This window comes from Thermobia domestica, chromosome 9 (genome assembly GCF_964235325.1).
Source record: "Thermobia domestica chromosome 9, izTheDome1.hap1.1, whole genome shotgun sequence".
Taxonomy (NCBI): domain Eukaryota; kingdom Metazoa; phylum Arthropoda; class Insecta; order Zygentoma; family Lepismatidae; genus Thermobia; species Thermobia domestica.
Window position 1 is genome coordinate 77,677,830 of NC_137462.1, and position 22,090 is coordinate 77,699,919.

The following is a 22,090-nucleotide window of genomic DNA, read 5'->3' on the forward strand; positions in this document are numbered from 1 at the left end:
ACGGTAAATTGATCCAATTACTTTTCGCTTGGAGGCTTGGACACTTTTAGAACTGCCACGATTTCGAATCTACCAAGGAGAGCGGGTCGACAGGCAGCATTCAATTTTGGTGAAATAATTGAACACATCCACCTATCTGAATCGGGTTAATCGTTTCAATTTAGTCGCAAATGCAGAGTCGATTTAGTCGTGCGACCAACTCGACGAAATGAATACAGTTCTTCGACAGTTCTTAGCAAATACGAAACGAAGAGACCAAAATCATTATTTCTGATACTCCGTACACTTCGATTTCGCGTGGAGTGTAAATTTGTATAAAATTGCAGAAACAGAGCGAGAAAGTTGTGAATTTGGAGAAGGGATAAGTTACGGTCACATGGTTCTTACGTAAAAGTTCTAGAAGGCAAGACGAAGACTGTAGAAGTGAGAAGTACTCCATAGAGATTGTGGTCGAGAGTTACGGTGGAAAAATTTATAGTTCGATTATTATAACAAGTATTGTTTCTGTGAAGACTTTGATCAACAGCAAACATGCCTCGACGTGGAAGAGCTTCTAGCCCATCTATGCCAGCCTCCCAACCTCGAAGGTAAATTATGTTGCGTCATTGTGCTTTTTTTCTTTTTAAAGTTTGATGGAGTTTTTCTATTTTTGAAGTACCTATGTTTCTCTTGTAAAAAATAATTCATTTCGCAGGGTTAAAATACATAAATAAGGAAATATGTTTAATAAAAAGTTTAATATCAAGAGAATTAATCCATACTTGTTATAATTTTTCAATCGGTAACAATGTCGAGTAGAGTCAAATTTATGGGAAATATTACCATAGTATAAATCAATACTCATGGTGCCTGACCACTCGTATGCTAAACAATTGTATTAAGTGCATATGGACGAACTTTCGGCATATAGTTGTAATAATCGTGCAGTTTTACTACACGGATCTATAGTATAAGTAGTAATAGGAGTAGGGGTAAGCAGTAGGAGTAGGAACGGGTTAGAAGCCACGTAGGGGTTCGTTCGGCTATGTTCTTGACAAAATGGGCAAATTAAAGACTTCCCCAAATTTTTCCGTACATTTTACGGCCTATGTTTAGCAGAAGGGGTCCACCTCTTTTCTCTTAAAAATGTTACAATTTTGGTAATTTCTGTTCACATTAGGTTAGTTTAGGCTACGTTAAGTTAGTTTAGCTTATGTTAAATTAGTGTAGGGGTCCCGCATAATTTTCCAAAAAATGATACAATTTCGCTTATTTCTTCTAATATTAGCTTAGTTTAGGTTTGTCCAGGTTACCTTAGGTTAGTTTATGTTAGGTTAGGTTAGATTTGGTTACGTTATGTTTTGTCTAAGTACTTGTATCATTCATTTCTCCTGTAAATTTTGTGCTTTTTACGTGCTTCTTGACCCCTTGTACTAAACATACTCCCATTTTACAATCTGGATCCGTATAGTAAAACTGCACCGTAATAATAGCTTAACTGCCGCAGATGGTAGCTTAGAATAAAATTCACATGAATCTGTTTTCAACGTTGTATTACAATTTCGTGTTCTTAACTTTCATATATCTTACCTACAATTACAAACATTGTCAGATTTTGGTCTACTGCCTTCTTACCTAATACAGTGAAACCTCTCAATAGCGGACACCAATGGGACATGAAGTTTTGTCCGTTACTCAGAGGTGTCCGTTATAGAGAGGTTACAGAAATTTAATTTCTCATAAGGGTAATTGTATGCAGTAATATCAGTAAATACATTATGTATGGGCGTAAATACGTAAAATTCAATATGAAAATAGTCTTATTGAGTACAATTTGAATTACTGGGAGGGATGAAGGAGAAATTCATTTCTATTAAATCATAGCTTGTTATTGCTGGGCAACGTTTAACGAAAAAGGCATGCTTTTTCCTCTACAACGGTAATAAAACTCATTAGCAAGTGTCCTCTAAAACTCCTCAGTACGATTGCAGAAGAACCAAGTGTGTGTGTGTGTTTGTGTACTGGCGCGGCATCTTCGTTGACAGAATGGATGAAAAGGCAAGCTATTGGGGGGTGCATATTTATTGACCCAGGTTCAATCACAAAGAATATCCTTTTAGAGAAAATGTAAAAGGAAGCCGGGAAAATGTGAGCTACTTTAAGAGAGGTAGCATTGCTCGTTGAAAATGTTATTGTGAAACAAACAATGTTTGTTTTGTTATCTATGAAATTGTCGGCAAAGATGCAAGGTCCAGACGAAAAGGATTAAATTTGTTAGGGAAGGGAAGATCTTTCGCATAGAATTCCTGGCCTTACGACTAACCCTGCATGAGTGTTATTGCTTATTGAAAATTTTCTAGGATTTCCGCCAGAAAGCAGTTTATTACGGAAAAAAATTCAAGTTCAGCTGTTCTGTTTGATAGTTCCCCAGGTCTGGACTCATGAGAGATACACTTATGGGGAAAAGACTTTTCTGTATACTGTAATATATCGCAGAACCGAGAACAATTCCTGTCAGTTATGAAGAGGTTATTCAAAGGTTTGGGGGGAAAAGGACTGTCCGCGTCCGTATCTGAGAGTGTCCGTAAAAGGGAGGGTTTTGTTCCGTAAGAGAACATATATTTTTGCCGGGACCAAAAAATCTGTCCGTATTATAGAGGTGTCCGTTAAGGGAGGTTTCACTGTATTACATCAATCCGAGAACACATACAGTCCACAATTTAACTTTCGTTTTCTCCATTATTAACCACCATACAGTGATGACCTTTCTAATGTTTATTCTCTTTATCACATTTAGTTTGATTCTGTTCATTTCTTCATAAATTTTGTATTTCGGGGCCGCTATCTGCGGCAGTTAAACCGTAATAATAATTATGCCCTTCGTAGGTACAGTTCTTATTTACTGTAAGAATAGTTTGTAATGATATTTCATGCACACTTAAATTCATGAAATATCTTCTCTTAGCACTAAATGCACTCTTATTCCCGTAGAAAATGTTTAAGGTAGGTGTTTCTTTACTCAGTGCGGATTGACTCTACGAGGACTGAGGGTAATTGTTTAGTGATGTGGGGCCAACAGTATCGAAGACAGAAACCAACGTGCCCTGCGGCGTTCTAACCCTCCTTCACTCGCTAACGTTCGCTTGGCAGTACTGTCTAATTAAATGTTATTAACCTAACCCAACTAAATGTGAATAGAATATCGCAAAAAAGTATGTTAAAAACTTGGCCCCCCAAAGCTAACCAATAGTCCGACTGAGTATAAAACACGAACGAACTTGAGAACGCAAACCAGCTTGCGCTAGGGCCACCAAGATGCACAAATGTTATCGAACCTAGTCACGCCAGGATCGCAACAGGAGAGCCTGAACGGGAGGTGAGAGGGCGACAGTAGGGAGTAGGCGCGTCAGTGACGATAATAAACGCATAGACTAGGGTATTAGAGAAACAGTTCGTATGGCATGTAAACGGCATAGACTTATGGTACTATACACTCCCTGCACGTAACATTTCATCTTACTTCTTCACACTGTCTTCTGTATAGATTAAGATACAGGAACTTTACCACTGACAATCGAGAACGCATGTAAAATATTGCCTTTGTTCACGCTTTTCGATAAATTTCTGCAGTCGGCAGCCTCGGATTAGGCCCACAAGAACCTTTTTTTTAACGTTGTATTACTATTTGTTATTTAGTATACCATACCTAGAATTATTCCTATTACATTTCCATTGTTCACTTTTAAGCTTGTGCTTGTTTACATTTTCACTAACAATTTTGTGCACCGCTGTTCTGGGTAGATTCAGTTGTTGGACTATCATTCTCACTCGCAAACGACGGTGTTGCTCCAAGACGACCCGTCGAAGGGCGAGTAGAACGTTTGTCGTTCTCCACGTTTTTCCCGTCTGTTGTTGGAATATCCATTCCGATGGATAGTGATAGACGTCCTTAATCATGGTGAGCGTCTCTCTGAAGTGATTTTTTCCAAGCTTCAACCAAAATTGTGATGTATCGTTGCACAAGCGAACGCTGCATTTTGAGCTTCCAAAAATCGACGTCGTTCTTTAAATCACGGTTTGCACGGTTTACGCCCATTACTGTACCAGATTTCGGGAGCCACAGTGGCTCAGTGGTACAGCGTTCACCTCTGGTGCGTGGGATCCCTGGTTCAGGTGTAGCTCGCGCTAAGTGAACTTTGTGGTGGACAAACACCGTGTGCGTGGGTTCTTCCGTTTGCTTCCGCTTTCTTCATTCCACCATTTCCTTCACTTCTCATCATCGTCTCCTTTAGCCTAGCTGTTATAGCCGTGGGACGTAAAATTCAGATTTCTCTTCATTTCTACTAGAGCTCGGAAGCTACTAATCCGGGTAACATTTGCTATCTAAGATGCCCAACCACCACCAATCCTGCTCGTGTCGGGCGCACAGTTTGACAGCTAGAGCGCGTGCGGTGGCTATGGCTAGTCTCATTACTTTCCGGGCAAACTCATTATTTACAAGTTCTCGGCCAGTTTGGGAGGAATTTTGTTCTGCTTACCCTAAGCAGTTTTCTTACATAAAATCAAACCATTTAGACATGTTAAAGCCAGTACGTTGAACACCATATGCACAGGCCAACTTCTGTTAGATGCTATTACTGAGAACTTGAGAAGCATTTGATAAGCGGTATAAACACGAAATTTAGTTTTAGTTATCAAAACATGACTGTCTCCGGTTTATTCATTTTCGTGCCTTGTGAAGTGTTTACCCACCGATTTAAGATTATTTAAATACTTTCTAAACATCTCTCGGCTGATAGCACCAGTGTTCATCTAGCCTCTGGAGATGCAGATACTCAGATTGTGCATACAGCAATAGAACTCACTCTCTCGAAGACTACATCCAGTATCAATTATTGGGAAGATATTGATCTGCTTTTACTTTTGGCCTTTTAGCAAGTGAGGAAATGATAGATGTTTATTAAACCTGGCAGAGGAAACGTCCTTTCTAAAGTCTTCAGTTCAAGAAAATTACAAGAAAATCTTGGAGACATGAAGACACTTTTACTATTTTTATAAAGGTAATCAAGGTTTTGTCCGTTTTTCACCCATCACTTTCGAACATAGATATATCACGTAAGACTTACCTGGAAGATCAAAAATAGTCCCCATTAGCATCGACCACCTTCTGCTAACGTTGTGGAATGCCATGGATTCCATCGCGGTAGAACTTGGTGGGCTGTGAAGCGAAGAAAGTATCAAGTGCATTTTGCACCTCTACTAGGGATTTGAACTGGCATTTTCTAAGGTAATTGTCCAAGCAGTGGAACAAGTAATAATCGGACGGTAGAATGTCCAGGGAGTGTGTCAGGTGCAATAGTGTTTCCTATCCAAGGCGTAGAATGGTGTTCCGGTCATCGTAGTCGCATGGGGCTTACCGTTGTCCTGTAACAGGACCCTCCCCTCCCCCCCCCCCCGCCTTTGCGATTAAGAAGTGCTGGCTCCAGTTTTGAGTTATTCTTGAACACTGCTCAGCTGCTGACAGTACACAGTTGCATTGATGCTCTGATCAGCTGGTAGCAGTTCCCGATGCCTTGAGCAGTCCACCAAACACACAGGAGGATCTTCTTTTGGTGCACTGCTGGTTTTGACCGTTTTGGGACCTGTCCATCCGTCACTGCTTCTGGTGAATTGATTCTTCTTTGTACTGTGCTGAAAGGTCAGTGTTTACTTTAGATTAGCTGCGTATCGAGTATTCATGAAAGCTATTGCGAAATATCCCGTCACAAGTGAAATTCAGTTGGAAGCTTTGCCACCTACCAGTGCAGCAGCCTATCAGCACTTATTTCGGGTTTACCATCAGGTACAGCTGTGGAGTAATAAGCTACTCCCTATTTCCTGGGAATCGCAGAGGACTGAAACGTGTTTGGAACCAATCATGACAGTGAAAGCTCCAACTCCGGACTATCTATTTTAACTTATATATTGTAACTGCAAGATGGGAGGTGAACGCTTGTTTAAGTACAAACAAACAGGACTGATATATACCTCGTTGTGTGGACATTGTAATGGCAGTGGTTGCACCAATTCCTCTTATGAGAAAATCAATCCCAATGAAAATATGAACGTGGACACTATTGAAACGTAATAATCGTTATTGAAAATCCAGACTGCATTTAGAAATACTGTGTACTGAAAAAGGCACTCTTTTCTTAACGAATTCTACAATCATGATTGCCTTTCATTTCGGATACATGAAAACATTGTAAAAGCCTCTTTAAATTGGAAGTATTGTAGATTGTGCACTTTATCAGAACGTTTTATTTCTTGTAAACGTTACTATTGATGAATTAGAATTTGTTGATTCGTAGATGATTTGCTTAAGGTTAGGGGTAAACTGGCCTCCGATAGAACCCTGCTACACCAGTTGTATAAATATTTATTTCTTTTCTATAATTATCATCCCACTGAAACTTTGAGGTTATATTTTGTGTATTATGGTGTATTTAATGTAAGTTTAATTGCTTCTCATAGAGGACGAGAATTGTCAACTGACTAAAAATAAGTAATCGGGAGAAGGGAAGGGAAATTTTAGGGATTTTTTTTAAAGGAAAATTCCTCTATTACCTCCCCCATGTGTGTAGTAGACTGGTAAGTGTCTGTAAGAGTAGTTCTTTATTATTCGAATGAAGTAAAAAATAACATCAATAGTGCAAATACAACGTGAGTTATAGCTATTAAAATGAAAACCAGTTATTACCTTTAAAAACCACGGTTTGGCGGCCGAACCCGGCACCGGGTAATTTAGAACTTTTAGTATGTTATACGGGTACACCTTCCGAAAGGTATGTGCAAAATTTCAGCTTGTTATGACTTTTTTTTTTTTTTTTTTTTTTTCAGGTTAATGTATATTGTATTGTTTACGGGTAGAGTCAGTGATGGACCGAGATATATCCCTTCACCAATTTTATTATAAAATTAATTCTTTTGTGTCTACAAAAGTTCTTGTAACAGTGTCTCTATAATCGAGGTTTGCAGGTTATAATGTTTTGTACGGGTAACCCCTTAGCTTCATAGCAGCTTCCAGGGTTCTCAAAGATTCGGTTCTAGCAAACCTCAGCTCATAGCAGAATTCACGAGGTACGGTACTGTTTAAGGTGAACCCCTTAGCTTCATAGCAGCCTCCAGGGTTTAGTTGTGGTTAGGATAACAACCCCTTAGCTTCATAGGAGCCTCCAGGGTTTTAGGATAGATTGCGATCAGTTAATCAACTGATGCGTGGTCCTCCTCGGGTGGCTCGTCCTCCTCCGGATCCTTCCGTGTGGTCCATCTTCTTTCGGTTTCCTTCATGTTTTTGTGTATCATCTGCTTCTTGTAAATAATGACACGTGTTGTCATACATGTGCTTTTGTTGTGATGTGGGGATCCGTACAATATATTGGGGGCGCGGTGGCTCAGTGGTAGAGCGTTCACCTCTGGTGCTTGGGGTCCCGGGTTCGATCCCAGCCCCCGCCAAGTGAACTTTGTGGTGGACAAACACCGTGCTCGTGGGTTTTCTCGGGGTTCTCCCGTTTCCTCCCACTTTCTTCATCCCACCATTTCACTCATCTCTCATAATCACAGTCTCCTTTAGTCTAACCGGCATAACCGTGGGACGTAAAACTCAAAGATTTCATTTTCCGTACAATATATTGACTGGACTAATAAGGAAATGATCACTTCAGATTACTTAAAGATAGGAGATTCAACGGAATGTAGGATTGTAAAACAGTAACATACATACATTCTCTCTCTCCCTCACACACACACACACACATATATATATAAAGCATCCGTTTTCAGTCTAACCCAAAATGAAAACGAGGTAAAAAAAATCGTTATAACACTAGATGAAAACAAAAAGTTGTACTTTACTAGATTATCACTGGTACAACAGGGCCCCAGACATATGGCAAATAAAATATTCAATGCTTTGCCCAATCACATAAAAACGGAGAACTTAAATTTAAACAGAACTTCAAAAAGTATCTAATAGAGAAAGGATTTTATAGTCTAAAAGAATACCTAGAAATATATGTGTAACAATGTAAAATATTTTACCTATATGTATAATCACTTCTAAATTTTTTTAAATATAATCTTACACAGTGAACTGAACCCTCCAAATACCATATATTGGTTAGATGGAGTAAATAAATAAAATAACCTTTTTAAATCTTTTCTGATCAGAAAAGTATTATTGCTATTGTAAGCCATCGCTGGAGCCGGAAAGGTTCTAGTACACTGGTCCCACCATATAGGTTAGCAGCTAGGTTGGTTCCTTTCTGTATCAAAGTTTAATAATAAATTCATATAATATTGCCGAGCGAGCGTTAGCGAGTGAAGGCGGGTTAGAGACCCGCAGGGCACGTTGTTTTCTGTCTTTATTACAGCTAAATGGGAAGGGGACCTGTGTTCTAGAACCGTGCCGCTGGAACCCATCTAACCTGACTAGGTAAAAGGTACCACCAATCTACGTATTACCATTTTCAGCTATGGACAGAGTTTGAGAATGAAACTAGGTTGATAGCCTCTTTTTAGGATTTTAGAATCGAATGAATTGATCGATTGAAAGGTTCGGAATTTATGCATTACGTAGTTAATGTAATTGATGCTGAAATTCTGAAAATAGTCTTGGAGTTTTTCTTTAATATCGCAGCTATAGCCTGTGTAGACGTCCTCCAGATGACTCATATTTTTATTTGTTTTCAGGAGCTATATGACAACTCCTGCAAGGGCACCTGCCCCTCCACCAGCTCCGGCACCAGCGGCTCAACCTTCCACTATGATGGCTGGCCAGCCGCAACAACCATCGCTTTTTAAACAAATGGCTGCTACTGCAGGAGGAGTGGCAGTGGGTTCCGCTGTCGTAAGTTTTATTTTTATCTTTCTTACTTAATTAGTGGTGGTCTATGCATTATTTTTCATTGCTAATAAAGTAAGGATTCGTATATAGATTAAAATTATAATAATTTGCGAAACCTATTTGAACGAGAAAATACTTATTTGCTAATGAAGTATGAAAGTAATAAATTAAAATAAGCACTAACCTTATATCCCGAGAGAATATTTCTTGTATATCATTTCAACCTTATGTGAGGTCTTCCTAAGTAACTTATCAGCAACAGAGAAGCTACTTAGGAAAATATCAGAGTAGTTCGAAATGATCTTCCAGGATACAAATTTGGTGCTTACTTGGAGAAAATATTTACTTGCCTATATTCGTAATCAATACATTCGGTCGAATATTGCTGGTTGCTTCGATAATAAACGTCTGCTACATATTGTCACTAAGAAAAATATGTACAGTAGGTCTGTGTAAGTGGATAGTCTTTAGAAGTAGTCTAAACCAGTAAGATTTTTTTAAAGTATATGAATTGTCCAATTCAAAATTGATTATTCTGAATGTAATTGCTGTTTTTGAAATGTTAGCCCTGATGTAATCTTTTTTTGTCAAACCAAAGGCCGTGGGTGGAGGGCTCTCATAATTTTTATGAGAGTGATACTGGCGACCTCATTTTTGGATTGGCGAGTGCGTCTGACTATAAAATTTTGCGCCCTGGTCTTACGTTTTAAAATCCAAAATGAATTTTAAAAAGTTGGAAACTGAAGTTACGTTGAGAAGTGGATTAAAATAACTGTTACCTTATTTGTAAACTTAATTTGAAGAAGAAAAAAAAAGCTTTTTTTTTCTTTCATAAAATAAGATTTCCACTGAATTCGAAGCTTTAAGCATGTAAAGATCCTGTTGATGCATATCTTAAGCCTCTATGGTCCTTGATAATGGGTACTCGATAAGTATCCATTTTTTTGAAATATTAGATATTATATCCTTAGGAATATACATAAAAAGTTAGTATTAATGTCATTCTGTATATGTATCTCATTCACTTTGTATCTCATTTAAACTTTTTTTTTTTTCTGAAAAAAGTTAATGGGCTAAGAATTTTGACAACCTACTTGATTTAAGTACTTCATATTGTACAGGAGACTTTTGTAAAAAGCTTGATTTCGTGAAACATTTAATAGAATTTCTAGTTCACAGTTGTACATATATATATATATAATGAGCTAAACCATTTGAAATATGGAAATTATTTGGCACATACCTCAAACTGGGACTTCCATATATATATATATATATATATATATATATATATATATATATATATATATCATGTCACTTTGATTAAAATGCATGTCCTGAGAGGAGGAAAGAATTTCAAAATTTGTCATAAATAGTGTCTCAGAAGCTTCGTCTTAAATAATACACCTCTTCTTTAATATTCACTGTTGAACTAGTTGCAAGTTTACACACTTTACGGTATGTTTTTGGATATCGTATACGCAGGATTGTAATCTATTGCGACTTGTGTTCTGAATAGCCTCCTTAATGTGCACAGTAAACATCCGTTCATCTAGAAAATGCTCTTGTCATAGATTATAGCATAAAAATGTGAAGGACAAATTGTTGGGTTTGGAGCATGTTACATAGCTGCTAATGAAGAGGCTGACCATACGCCCAAAGTTGCTGCTTATGAAGGAAAATAGCTTCATCTGCTTATACCCAACATGGGTCTGCATTCGTTCAGTACTCAGCTACATCAATGCTGTTAGCTGGAATGTGACCAGGCTGACAGCAATAAATTAGTCATGTGCTCAAACCTGCACTTGCTATCTGGATTACCAGGTTAAGATCTCGCCAGAAGAAACAAATAGTAACTCTGCTTCGCATTCTATATTCACACTTAACGTATGGATTTCTCCTCCGTGGCGAAGACCACTATTGTGTACAGCCCGTGGAGGTAGATGAAGTATTCAACATCTACTTGTGGATTGTTCTCATCATGCTCAGCTTCGATCTGACTTTGCCCTACCAGCATACTTACTAACACTGTTTGGAGATTACCACCGAACGATCTCTAAAGTTTTTATGTATCTTCATTTCCATGTCCTGCCTGTGTGATTATCCTGGTGGTTGTACGTAACGTATTTCTCGCTTCTTCCTATGTGATTGTACCCGGTCTATTGTCACAACGCAATTTTAGTTTCTAGTTCAGTTGACAATCTCGACAAGTATTGATTTCTATTATCTTCCATACTAACTTTTTAAAAGCCCTCCCTCCCCCCCCCCAAAAAAAAATATCTTACTGTTACCAATTTTCTGTAATGTTTTTGTCATTGTGTTTGCATATTTTTTATTATTGAATTTTAGACATTGACGGGTGCAAAAATACATTTGCAGTATAACGCACCTACTTCTCTCTCTATCGTTAACTTGAAATTTAGTAAGAGACTGAAATTGTTTTGCTTTGGAGCTAAAAGATTGAGTGAGGCATTCTTTTATTTCTCATGTGCTCTACGTGCTAATATATTAATATTTTAATTTTTCCATTATGTTAAAATTTCAAGTGTCTTATTCATTGCAGGGGCACACTATTGGACATGCCCTTACTGGAGGATTCAGTGGTGGTAGTTCTAATGAAGCACAAGTTGCTCCTGCTCAACCTGCACAAGGCTATGCTGGCCAGAACGCAGCAGAACCAACCGGACCATGTGCTTGGGAGATAAAGCAATTCCTGAACTGTGCTCAGACTCAAAGCGACTTGACTTTGTGCGAAGGATTTAATGAAGCCCTTCGCCAATGCAAAGCAACCAACAGTAAGTATCAAAAATAATTGATTCAGTTTCCTCCGTCCTGCTGTCATCTTTTTATACAATTTTGCCTGCCATCATCGATAAGTTTGAGTCCTTTACTGGAAAATCATGTAAAGAAACTTGTCGGTGATGGCTGGCAAACCTACCGAAACCGTATAAGAGAACTGTAGCAGGACTCACTAATCTGAACTATAGTTTGTCCTTAAACCAGTAAGCATCTAAGTTTAGTATACCAGTCTCAGAGGTTCTTCTGTTTCTGTTTGTTGATAAATTAAACATTTCATCAGATGAAACTCGTCCTTATTTCCCAGTCTTGTCCATACGGTAATGTGTATTCAAGTAAACTGCAAAATATAAATATTTATCCGCGGAACAATCTTGCTTTATGGTAGAGCACTGATTTGTGCTTTGATGGTTCCTCGTTCATTCCACCTAACGGTGAGTTTTGCGATCTCAGTCTCTCTCATTTAACCAATTCAACATCATTCACTTGACGTTCATTATCAGTTTGTTTTTGACCGTCATAACAGGAAGAAATTTTATAGTTTCCATTTTTTAAATAATTGCTCTCTTCATGATAGAATGCGAAATATGACGACTTTCCGAAGTTGGAAAAATATACTCTTTATACTTAGTATTTATAAACCGTAGTTTTTATTGTTCTGAACTGTTTCTGCCGTGTCGCTTTTACTTGAAACTAATTGTCATATAATTCTGTATTTACCTTATTAAACCTATTTCTCTGATTTAACGCGTGAAGATTATTACATCATAAATGGTAATATATCGGCCACTACGTATCTTTTTTTCTGGTCTCCATAGTGTGTCTAATTCTCGCCTGTGTATTTACTATTTACGTCGTCCAGATTGAGCTCAGTTCTCGCAAATATTTACTTTTGATGGTTTCCAATCTCTCTATTGATGGGCGTACTGCATTATTTCGGCAAAGTTTGCTTGCAGCTGCTGATTTCTCTATTCCTTCTCGTGGATCACATCATTGCTGAGTTCTTGGTGGACCCTTGAAATCAATGCTATTCTTGGTCGGGGTCGTGCACTTTGCCGAAGCTAGCTTCGTACCCGAGTCCGATACCTGATTAAGCAAGCTAAACATCGGTATTGCGTGAAGAGGTATCCACGTTTAACAACCTCCAGTTCGATGATATTTGGTCTAAAAATCCGCAGTTTGCATGGCTCTGATGAACAGCTATTTGTCTCTGCTCACCTCGTTGATGACTATTTTGTCACTGATCAGAACCAAAAACAAATTAATTGGGTGAGTATCTTACCTCTGTCTCTAGCTTTACTCATTATTGTCGTACTTCCTTCATTTATAAACAGGAAGCTCAACGTACTCATTTATCCTTCAGCTCAAGTACTGTGGAACCCTATAATTGTCCTTTTCTACTGTAGAAGTAGACTTACTGTCCTTTCAACTACTAAGGATACTCCTTCAGGTCCTGATTGCATGCATTATGTTGTTACGTCATCTATGGTAAAGCCTTTCTGTTGATATGTTGGTTGATGGGGACTTTCCAGTAGTTCGGCGAGAGGTTTTTTTAAACCTGGTGAGGTCTGAACTGTTCAAGCTGTAGGCTTATTGTTCCTACTAGTTGTTTTTGTAAGGTTTTTGATTTGAGAAGCTGGTTAATCTTCTATTGGTCTGGTTCTTGGACCTGAATTCCTTACTCTCGAACCTTCTAATGTGGATTCCGCGAATTTCGTTCGACTATTGAGCATCATGTCCATCTTGAAATTCATTCAGGATGCTTTTCGTCATAGGAAACTTTAAAGCTATCTTTTTTGATCAGGAACACGTCTGTGAAACTACCTGGCGCCCAGCAACAGCTTCATTCTTAGGGACTACGTGCCTCTATGGCCCTGTTTTTAGGCGACTGTTATTTTTTTAGAGTACAGGTTGACTTTACCCAATAGTTTAGAGCACAAGTTGACTACCCTTTTCTCTTCCTTCAAGAAAATGTTCTCTCTCAAGGTAGTGTTTGATCGTAACCTTCACTGTGGTTGTAAATAGTGTAATGTCTTATATTACTATCCCTGTTCATGGTGTCCTTTATCTGGATGATTTTACCAGCTGTTGTCATTCCCATAACTTCGCACATCTACCCGACATCTGTAGCTTACTCTGAATCGTTTATGCACCTGTGCAATTCAGACTGAGCTCAGTTTTTCTATCGATAAAAGTAAATGCGTTCATTTGTATTCCTTACGTATGTGTTTTCAATCCTGACCTTTTAACGGAACGCGCCTATCATTTGTTGATAGTGTTAGTTTTGTGGGCTTGCAGTTGGATGCCAAACTTACTTGGCAAGTTGTCCATTAGTTTTTCACTTTACTTGTGCTTATTCGTATTAATATATGACGTTGATATTTGAATATTTTTACTTAGCCTGCCTTTGTGAAAATCCCCGTTTTACACAATAGTAAGTTGAATCAAACATGGACGTCCATTGAGCGTCAGTGTATGCATGTGATATCGATACATACCTAGCCATGAACCTTTCCTTAAGTATCACAGAAATTATTTGATCCTCCGTTATTGTGCACGTTTTAAAGCATTTCGTGTGAAAACCCCATATTTTGATCTTGAAGCAGATGACCGCTATTGTCAGTATGCGGCACATTCTCTTGTTTCCAGACCTTGTGAGATTCGTGCATGAATTGGCTATTGCTGTATCAGACTTGTATTCCTTGGGTTTTCTTAGTATTCCGCCCTGGTAGTAAGATAATTTCAGTTAGTGTGTTATAGTAACTCGACTACTACTGGTCAAGAGTTTCGCTCTGTTAACATCACTATGCTGACTTTTCGCATTTTTATCCGCTATGGATACTGCCTTCCTTCATTTACGTTCATCTTTAGTGTTGTTATTCTTCAAAACATAGATTATACTATGGCCCATACTGTTGCCCGTAATATAATCTTGTCTAACTCCAAAAATGCTCTTACCAGCCTTACTAATGTTTACACACAACCACCTTTAGTCTGCTTATTCTGTTGAAATGCCATTCTCTACTTGCTCCTGGTTCCGTTCTTCAATTTGTTTGATCCCAATCCATATGAGTATTTTGTGATAGTGATTCTCTGGCAAAAGGGCAGCTCTTCATGATATTGAACTCCTGACGGCTCTGCCTTGCACTGATCTTTACCCGGTGTTAAATTCTCATTTACAACAATGGCAATTGGATTGGGACCTAGCTCGTGACAACAAATTGCGTACCATTAAACCTCACTTAGGAGTTTGGATTTCTAATTCTCGACCGTCATGTCGAAAAGAAATACTTTTAATTCGCAGCGGATTGGACATAGCCATGTGACACATGCCTATCTTTGGCATGGAGTTGGAGCTCCGAATTGTCCCTTTTGGGGTGCATTCTTGTCAGTTCATCATCTTCTTGATTGCCCCGCGTTTTGGCTCTTCTACGACTGCGTTATGACATCTCACTCGACCTGAAGTTACTACTGGACGGTAACCCACATTTTATTCCTCGATTCATGAGGTTTTTACAGGACACCCAAGTTCTTTTATACGTTTTAATTTATTTTGTTTATGAATGTTCAAAAGTATATTCCTTATCTTATTACTGGTTTTAGTTTTTTTTTTTTTTTTTTTTTTATTGGTATTTGATTGCTTTACCGTGTGGTATTGTTTTGTCACAGCATTTCTTCATTGTTTTCTATTTCTTTCTACATAGTTTTGTCTCCTACTAATCAGGACGAACCTCGCGTACACCTTTCGCCGAGCAGCCACGGCAAAAATGATTAACCTGTTATTGTTTTAACATCCCCTTTTAGTGTATATGGTCCGACCAGTTATTTTATCTTCTCGTATATGCTGTAACATTTGTCTAGCGTATTATACTTGTTTTAATGTGACCGTGTTCTTTTAAGTTTTAATTTTTTTCTTGCTCTATAATAATTATGGTCTTGAACGGATGCACATAGTCTTTGTGCTTGGCGCATCAATATCGTTGCCTACTTATACTCTTTAGAGGGTTTTATACAATTTAAAATGTTACACTTCATTTCCATTTCTTTTTTTCATATTTAACTCATAGAAAATTACATCATTAGCTTACACAAATCTACCTATGCTCGAAGCTTAAAGTGCATTACGTATACAATTGAGTTACCGAGATGTGCATTTTTTTATCATTTCAATTTATCGAAATGAGTAGTTTTGTTCTAATGTAATATGACTCGACCATATTTCTTTCTACTGGAAACTACATTTTAATAACTTTGCCAACATGAAATTGTTTGGCTACTATAGGTGAGCATTAATTGGTCTTAAAATGTGCTAGATTATATCTGTATTACAATACGATAGTCTCTATTTCTTTCTGATAACTGTTGACAGCAGGTGTAAGTTGTAGACAGGCTTCCTGCTCTCCTCTTGGGAGTCTTGTTCACGGAGAATAAGAAAGAAAAAAAAAAAAAATTACGGAAATATCTCGCCGGAAAAGAACAGTGAAGATGCACTTCGTCCAATCAGTGGATGACGAGTGAAGTAATTTCGTCACTTCCGATAATAAGAAAGTATAAGCTTGTAAAAGTTAAATTTTCCGTTTCAAACATTGAGGCTTCTAGGTAAAGAAACTATCGGGTGTATTTTTCAGTCATATTTATTTTTATGCAATACGATTTCTTACTTTTGATCTATTTATTCTCTGAAGTTCATTTTGGAAATTCATACGAAAAGTGCAGTTCTCTCTCCCATTATAATTTTTGTAGGGCAACACAAAGCCTGAACATTATACGTTCCATATGTAGTAGCACATTTCTTTGGAACCTACCGATAACAAGTGATGCTGGAAGTACATTATGCTTGACCCATCCATTACTGCAGTTACTTGTTAAGTACGAAATATTGAATTTATTTGAAACGATTTCGTTGGTTGTCGTTGGCCGTAGCTCAGTAGAACCTAGGTAGCATAGTGGCAGATCATTTCACTTCTCACTGACATTTTGAGTGTGTGTCCAGTTGAAGAATGATAAATCAAACAACTTAATTAATTTCACTTGAACAACTCTTGCATAGAAAAGCTGATTCTTGGTAGAAGTTTTAAATGAGAACTAATTTTCTTGAAAATTCGCGAGGTAGCACAACTTCTTAACTTACAATTTACCACGTGCGGAGCTTGAGAATGAAGTTAGAATCACCGTGACTATAGAAAACTTAAGAGGTGATTAAATAAGTGGGAGACTAATTTAAAAAATGCATGAAATATTAGCGCAACAACAAAACCGCCAATATGAGTTGGCAATCTTCTCTTTCCAAATAAATGAACACAGCGTGATCTCGGCATTTCATAGTAAGCAGCATGACCAGTAAGCAACTAGGGCTGTAAATTCATCAAGAACAATCTTTACTGCTCTTCCTGATAAGTGCATCTCTTTATATTTTCTTTGATATTTTCATTTACGTTTCTCCTCTTATCCCCGTGAATAAGATTCCAATGAAGAGCCGCAAGTTTGGAATTGCAGGAATTACTCATGAATAAAAAATTGAAATGAGATAAATGTGTGTTCAAATAGTTTACTAATTTGTTTTCTTCTATTTCAGATCTATCTCTTTAGTTCTTTAAGAAGAAAGCTCCATAATTAAAAGACAGTCGTTGTAGATCCAGAATATATGCAGAAGTCCCAATAGAATGGTTATTCTATTATAAAATATTCAAATTCAAGATAGAAACTGTACTCAGTATTTGACTCCATAGAGTGACGAATGCCATTGTAATAAATTATAGGATTGTATACAGTTGTTGCCTTGTAAATAAATTTTAGTTTATCTAGTCATTCTCTTTTTTTGTACCATGCCTATTACATCCAATAAATTAACCTTATTAACAGCATAAGTACGGTTGTTTTAGTTGAAAAGTAGTACTGTCACATTCAGGAGTAATTAATTTCTGTATTTCCTGCATATTCGCTCTGTGTGGTCGGGCTTGTGTCAGTGTGTATTTGGGAATTCTACAATTATTTTTAGATTAAAGCTTTCATATCTTTGTTTACATCTTAAAATAATAATAATAATAATAAAATAATTAAAATATAAGGAAAGGGTTTCGTTGGATAGCAAATGGAGTGAGTTCTCGGAAAATTAGTAATTTCCCAACAAGTAAAAATTTTAGTGAACTTTCCCCTCGCAGTCGATTTCGAAATAATGTTTGTCTTGACTAATATGATTATGGATAATACTGTATATAAAGCTATATGAATTGATGTAACATCACTAGTAACACCAAGAGGAAAACTGTCAAAAATATATTTTTACATTTTCAGGACAAAAAGGGGATGAAAAAATTATCCGTTATTTAAATGGACCTTATATATATATAAAAAATTTTACATAAATCTTTTAGGTAATTATAATTGAAATCCAGTATGCGTGTAGGGTTTAGATGTTATCTAAGTAAACCACAAAAAATAAAAATTTCGAACTTCATTGGAATTTAATGGGTAACTTGAAATATTTCCTATGTTACCTTCTGCACCCTTTAAATATTAGGCACTTTTAGCAGAACTAGAATGATGACATTGGCTTGTTTTAGCCTCCGGAAATTAACCCAAGAAAATAGCGTACAGTAAATATTTTTAAGTTCTAGGGTGTCTAACGGGGAGAAAAACCCACCATGTGATTTAAATGAGTTTTGTTTTCAATGAAAAATTTAATAATTCTTCTAATCGGAATAGATACTCAAAACTGGCGTGCTTGTAGGTTTTTGAAACTAAAAACAAGAAAGTCGTCCAATGTAAAATTGTTTTTGGGGGTTACATGAGATTTATAAAATTCGACCCTGTGTATTTTAAATGGGACTACTTCCACACCTCAAAATGTTGCGGTACTTCCAGTAGCTGGCTTTCGGTGTAACTAACAGGAAATGTCTCAAGGGTGGGGGGACGTTAGGGCATATATATGGAAGTATGTCCCATTTAAAATACACAGGGTTGAATTTTATAAACCTCGTGTAACCCCCCAAAATAGAATTTTATATTGGACGATTTTCTTGTTTTTAGTTTCAAAAACCTACAAGCACGCAAAGTTTTGAGTTTCTGTTCCAATTAAAAGAATTGTTTATTGAATATATATATAATGGTAGATGAAAACACAGAATATAGCCCTTGGTTGTTTTGTTATCACATTCATTAAGTCACTATTCACGTTGAAGTTGGGATTTGCGAAATAAGGGCAATGAGTATGGGATTGGAGGGAACACCAACTTCCGACGAGGCTCTGCAACTCCAAAGGTGGTGCACTTTATAAAGTAGTTACGTAAGCAACACTTCGTCCACTTTTCCAGTTGATGCTGTGATTCTGATTCCACAAAAAACTTAATACTTCTTCATAGCCATCACATACTAGCACATGAGTAAATTTGTCTGCTGGAGAATTTTCGTTCCTCCTTCACTCAATACCAAGCGCCAACTCCCCGCTTCTGCCAACACTTGGGAAAATCCCGGTTGTCATGTCTCTGGTTGGCAGTGTATTTTAAAATTTAATAAGAGAAATACAAAAGTTTGTATATCCCTACATGATACAAATATAGTTGTGGTATATTTAATAGCTCTGGCAACACGTGTTTCAGTTTCGTGGGAGCAAAAGACTGGAAATTGCAATTAAATAAGTGTTGCAGACCAACTTTAAGAATTCAGTCCACAACGGATGGACTTTTCACCTCATAGTTCAATACAAAACAGTTTAGTAAAAAAAAAAAAAAATGCACATTGGCAATTGTGGAGGTTAATCATTCTGTCAGCAAATCATAGACTGTGAGCGTTGTTATCACGATAGTCAAGATAAAACAGTGCGTGGGAATGCAACATTCAACGTGCACCTGCTTGCAATGTAACAATTTCGTGTCTAAAAAGATTTCCAAACATTAATAATTATAGATATGAAGAATATACAGTATACAAAATAGTCTCAGTAGCGAAAATCATGAGTTGGTAACTTCACTCAAGGAAAGAAAAAAGTTCGCTGTTCCGAAGCACTCTGCTAATGAGATAAGCGCTTGGTTCAGAAAAAGTGATTTCTTTGTAATATCGACGGCGACAGAGAGTCGGAGGCAAAGAAATAAGTTTCTCACCAGCTCGGAAGCGTTCAGAGCGAAGCAGGAAAAGTAACTTCTTTTTCGTGAATAAAATAATAATTTTGCATGATTATAAGTTGAAAAAATACACAGTCTGTCCAAAAAGTGCGACGTTGTGGCCATGCTGACGGTCACAATATATATAATATAAAAGACCGTATGTATTAATGTTCTAAAGGTCATAAATGTTTTAAAAATAAGGTGCATCACCTGTGAATACATTAAAACAAATTCAAGAACAAAATAATGACCTTGTTAGGAAATAGTATATAAATAGAATTTCTGATAAAAATCAACATACGTCATATAAACACACTCAAGGTGAAGATTAAAAAAAAAAAAAAAAAAAAAAGAAAGAAAGAAAGAAAAACACATCTTCTTTTGTATCAATAACAAGTGTACACATGTTTTATTCCAACGTCAAAATAACTTTCAAGCTAATATAAAAACTGGCAATTTTAAAACAATTATCATTCGCTCCTTCGGAATCACCGATTAACAATCACGTCAGAACCGTTGGAGGTTGATCGACACAACCCTAGGACGACTATGGAAAACCTTCGCAATCTATAAGTATACCTTGTGCACTTTATTCTCAAATAACTTTAAATGTGCAAAGAGAGCACTGAATACAATGTTATAACACGAGAGAACCAAAGGACAATTTCCTTATCAATACGAACTCCAAATTGTTGTAGTATACTACCTACACTATATTATTACTTTTTACTACCTTGAAAGTGTTTATATGACGTATTTTGATTTTTATCAGAAATTCTATTAACATACTATTTCCTGACAACAAGGTCATTATTTTGTTTTTGGGTTTGTTTTAATGTTGTATTCACAGGTGATGCACATTTATTTTTAATTTTTAAATCATTTATGACCTTTAGAACATATTAATCCCCCTTTTAATAAAATACAAGCATCAACTGTTTGACAAAACCAGTGACATATCCTTTTTATATTTTTAATTTTTAAAACATTTATGACCTTTATGGATTGGATTTGATTTTAGGCCGCGAGGCTGTGAGACGTGGACCTACAGCTTAACGTGGGATCCGAACTACATGTTCTCCCGCCGAGAATCGAACCCGAGTCTCCCACACCAAACGTGCGTTCGCTATCCACATAGACACGAGGGATCTCAAGAGTATGTATGGGTATAACGAATGTACGTAGGTCGTTCAATATGTTTTCCTAAGCTATAAAAAGATTCATTAAGAAACATTTGTAAATTATACATACAAGTGTAGGTGGGTCTTTCCTCACTTCTCTACGTAATCCCCGTTGAGATTCAGGCATTTTTCTCAGTTGTACCAATTTGTCTAAATCTTTTGCAAAATGTCAGGGCTCTGGATATTTAGCACTCTTCTTATATTCCGCTTTTCATCTGTTTCGAAATGTTCATTTTGCAATGCAGACTCATGATATCGGAGAAAGATGGAAGTAAGTTGGTGCTAAATTGAGGCTATGTGGAGAGTGAGGCAGTCGCTCCACCCTGATTCTTCAATTTTTATATCTTGTTTGCGTTGCTAAGTGAGAATAGACGTTATCAAGAAGAAACCAGGTCGCTTATGTTGAATTGAGTTTCCCTGAAGAAGGGTTCAGGTTCGATATAAGCGATCTGGACTCTTGTCAACTGATTATAAGGAAGTGAAGCGGAATATGAAAAGAGCGCTAAAACGCCAGTGTCTTGATTTTTACAAAGGTTTTGCACGAAGATGGTGCAGCGGTAAGATAAATGCTTGAATATGTGGGTTGAGAGAGGGAGAATAAAAAGCGTGTTTTAATTTTCCTGAGAATCTTTACAACTTTGTTTCAATTTTTCATTCGCTATCTTGTTACAAGATGGCGGCCATTTTTAAATTTAAAACATTCATAACTTTACTAATGTTTGTAGAAAAAAAAATGAATTGTTTTAAATAAAAAGTAGAAGTGGTACTAAAAACATCGGTGCAAGGCCGTAGGCCGAACAAACATAGGGGTGTGGAGGCAAAGTCCCCCAGCTAGTCGAAGCCTAGTCTGGATATGAAACTTTAAAACTAGAAAAAGAATGTAAATACATGGATGTGTAGAAAGTAAGCTTCAGAAGATATCTACAGTTTTGTGTAGAGAAAATTTGATGATAAACAAATTACGGAAATTTTAAAGTAACGTAGTTTCACAGTTTCTGTGCGTACTATATGCATCGAAAATTGTTTTAAGGTATTTTGTCACATTACGCGATGGATACATTTTAACTATGGAGATTAATTACCTTATTTCCATGTTTTGTAGCTTAATTTTCGATGACTTTATACTGCTACATTTCATCTAAACCTAA

At 37.0% G+C, this 22,090-nt stretch overlaps 1 protein-coding gene across 1 annotated transcript; it reads left to right on the forward strand.

The window, feature by feature from the left end:
• The first annotated feature begins 362 nt into the window (after positions 1-362).
• Chchd2 (Coiled-coil-helix-coiled-coil-helix domain containing 2) lies at positions 363-17,463 on the forward strand. The gene is made up of 4 exons (XM_081771388.1): positions 363-587; positions 8,710-8,866; positions 11,427-11,658; positions 17,235-17,463. The coding sequence occupies exons 1-4, from the start codon at positions 532-534 to the stop codon at positions 17,246-17,248; spliced, it is 459 nt and encodes a 152-aa protein (XP_081627514.1). The 5' UTR covers positions 363-531; the 3' UTR covers positions 17,249-17,463.
• The last annotated feature ends 4,627 nt before the right edge of the window (positions 17,464-22,090 follow it).

What these genes read in the sequence shown, in the direction of transcription:
- Chchd2 (XM_081771388.1), top strand. Translation starts at nt 532, where the DNA reads ATGCCTCGACGTGGAAGAGCTTCTAGCCCATCTATGCCAGCCTCCCAA. An exon ending in CCAGCCTCCCAACCTCGAAG is followed by an intron (nt 588 to 8,709) that starts GTAAATTATGTT and finishes ATTTGTTTTCAG; the next exon opens with GAGCTATATGACAACTCCTG. An exon ending in TGGCAGTGGGTTCCGCTGTC is followed by an intron (nt 8,867 to 11,426) that starts GTAAGTTTTATT and finishes TATTCATTGCAG; the next exon opens with GGGCACACTATTGGACATGC.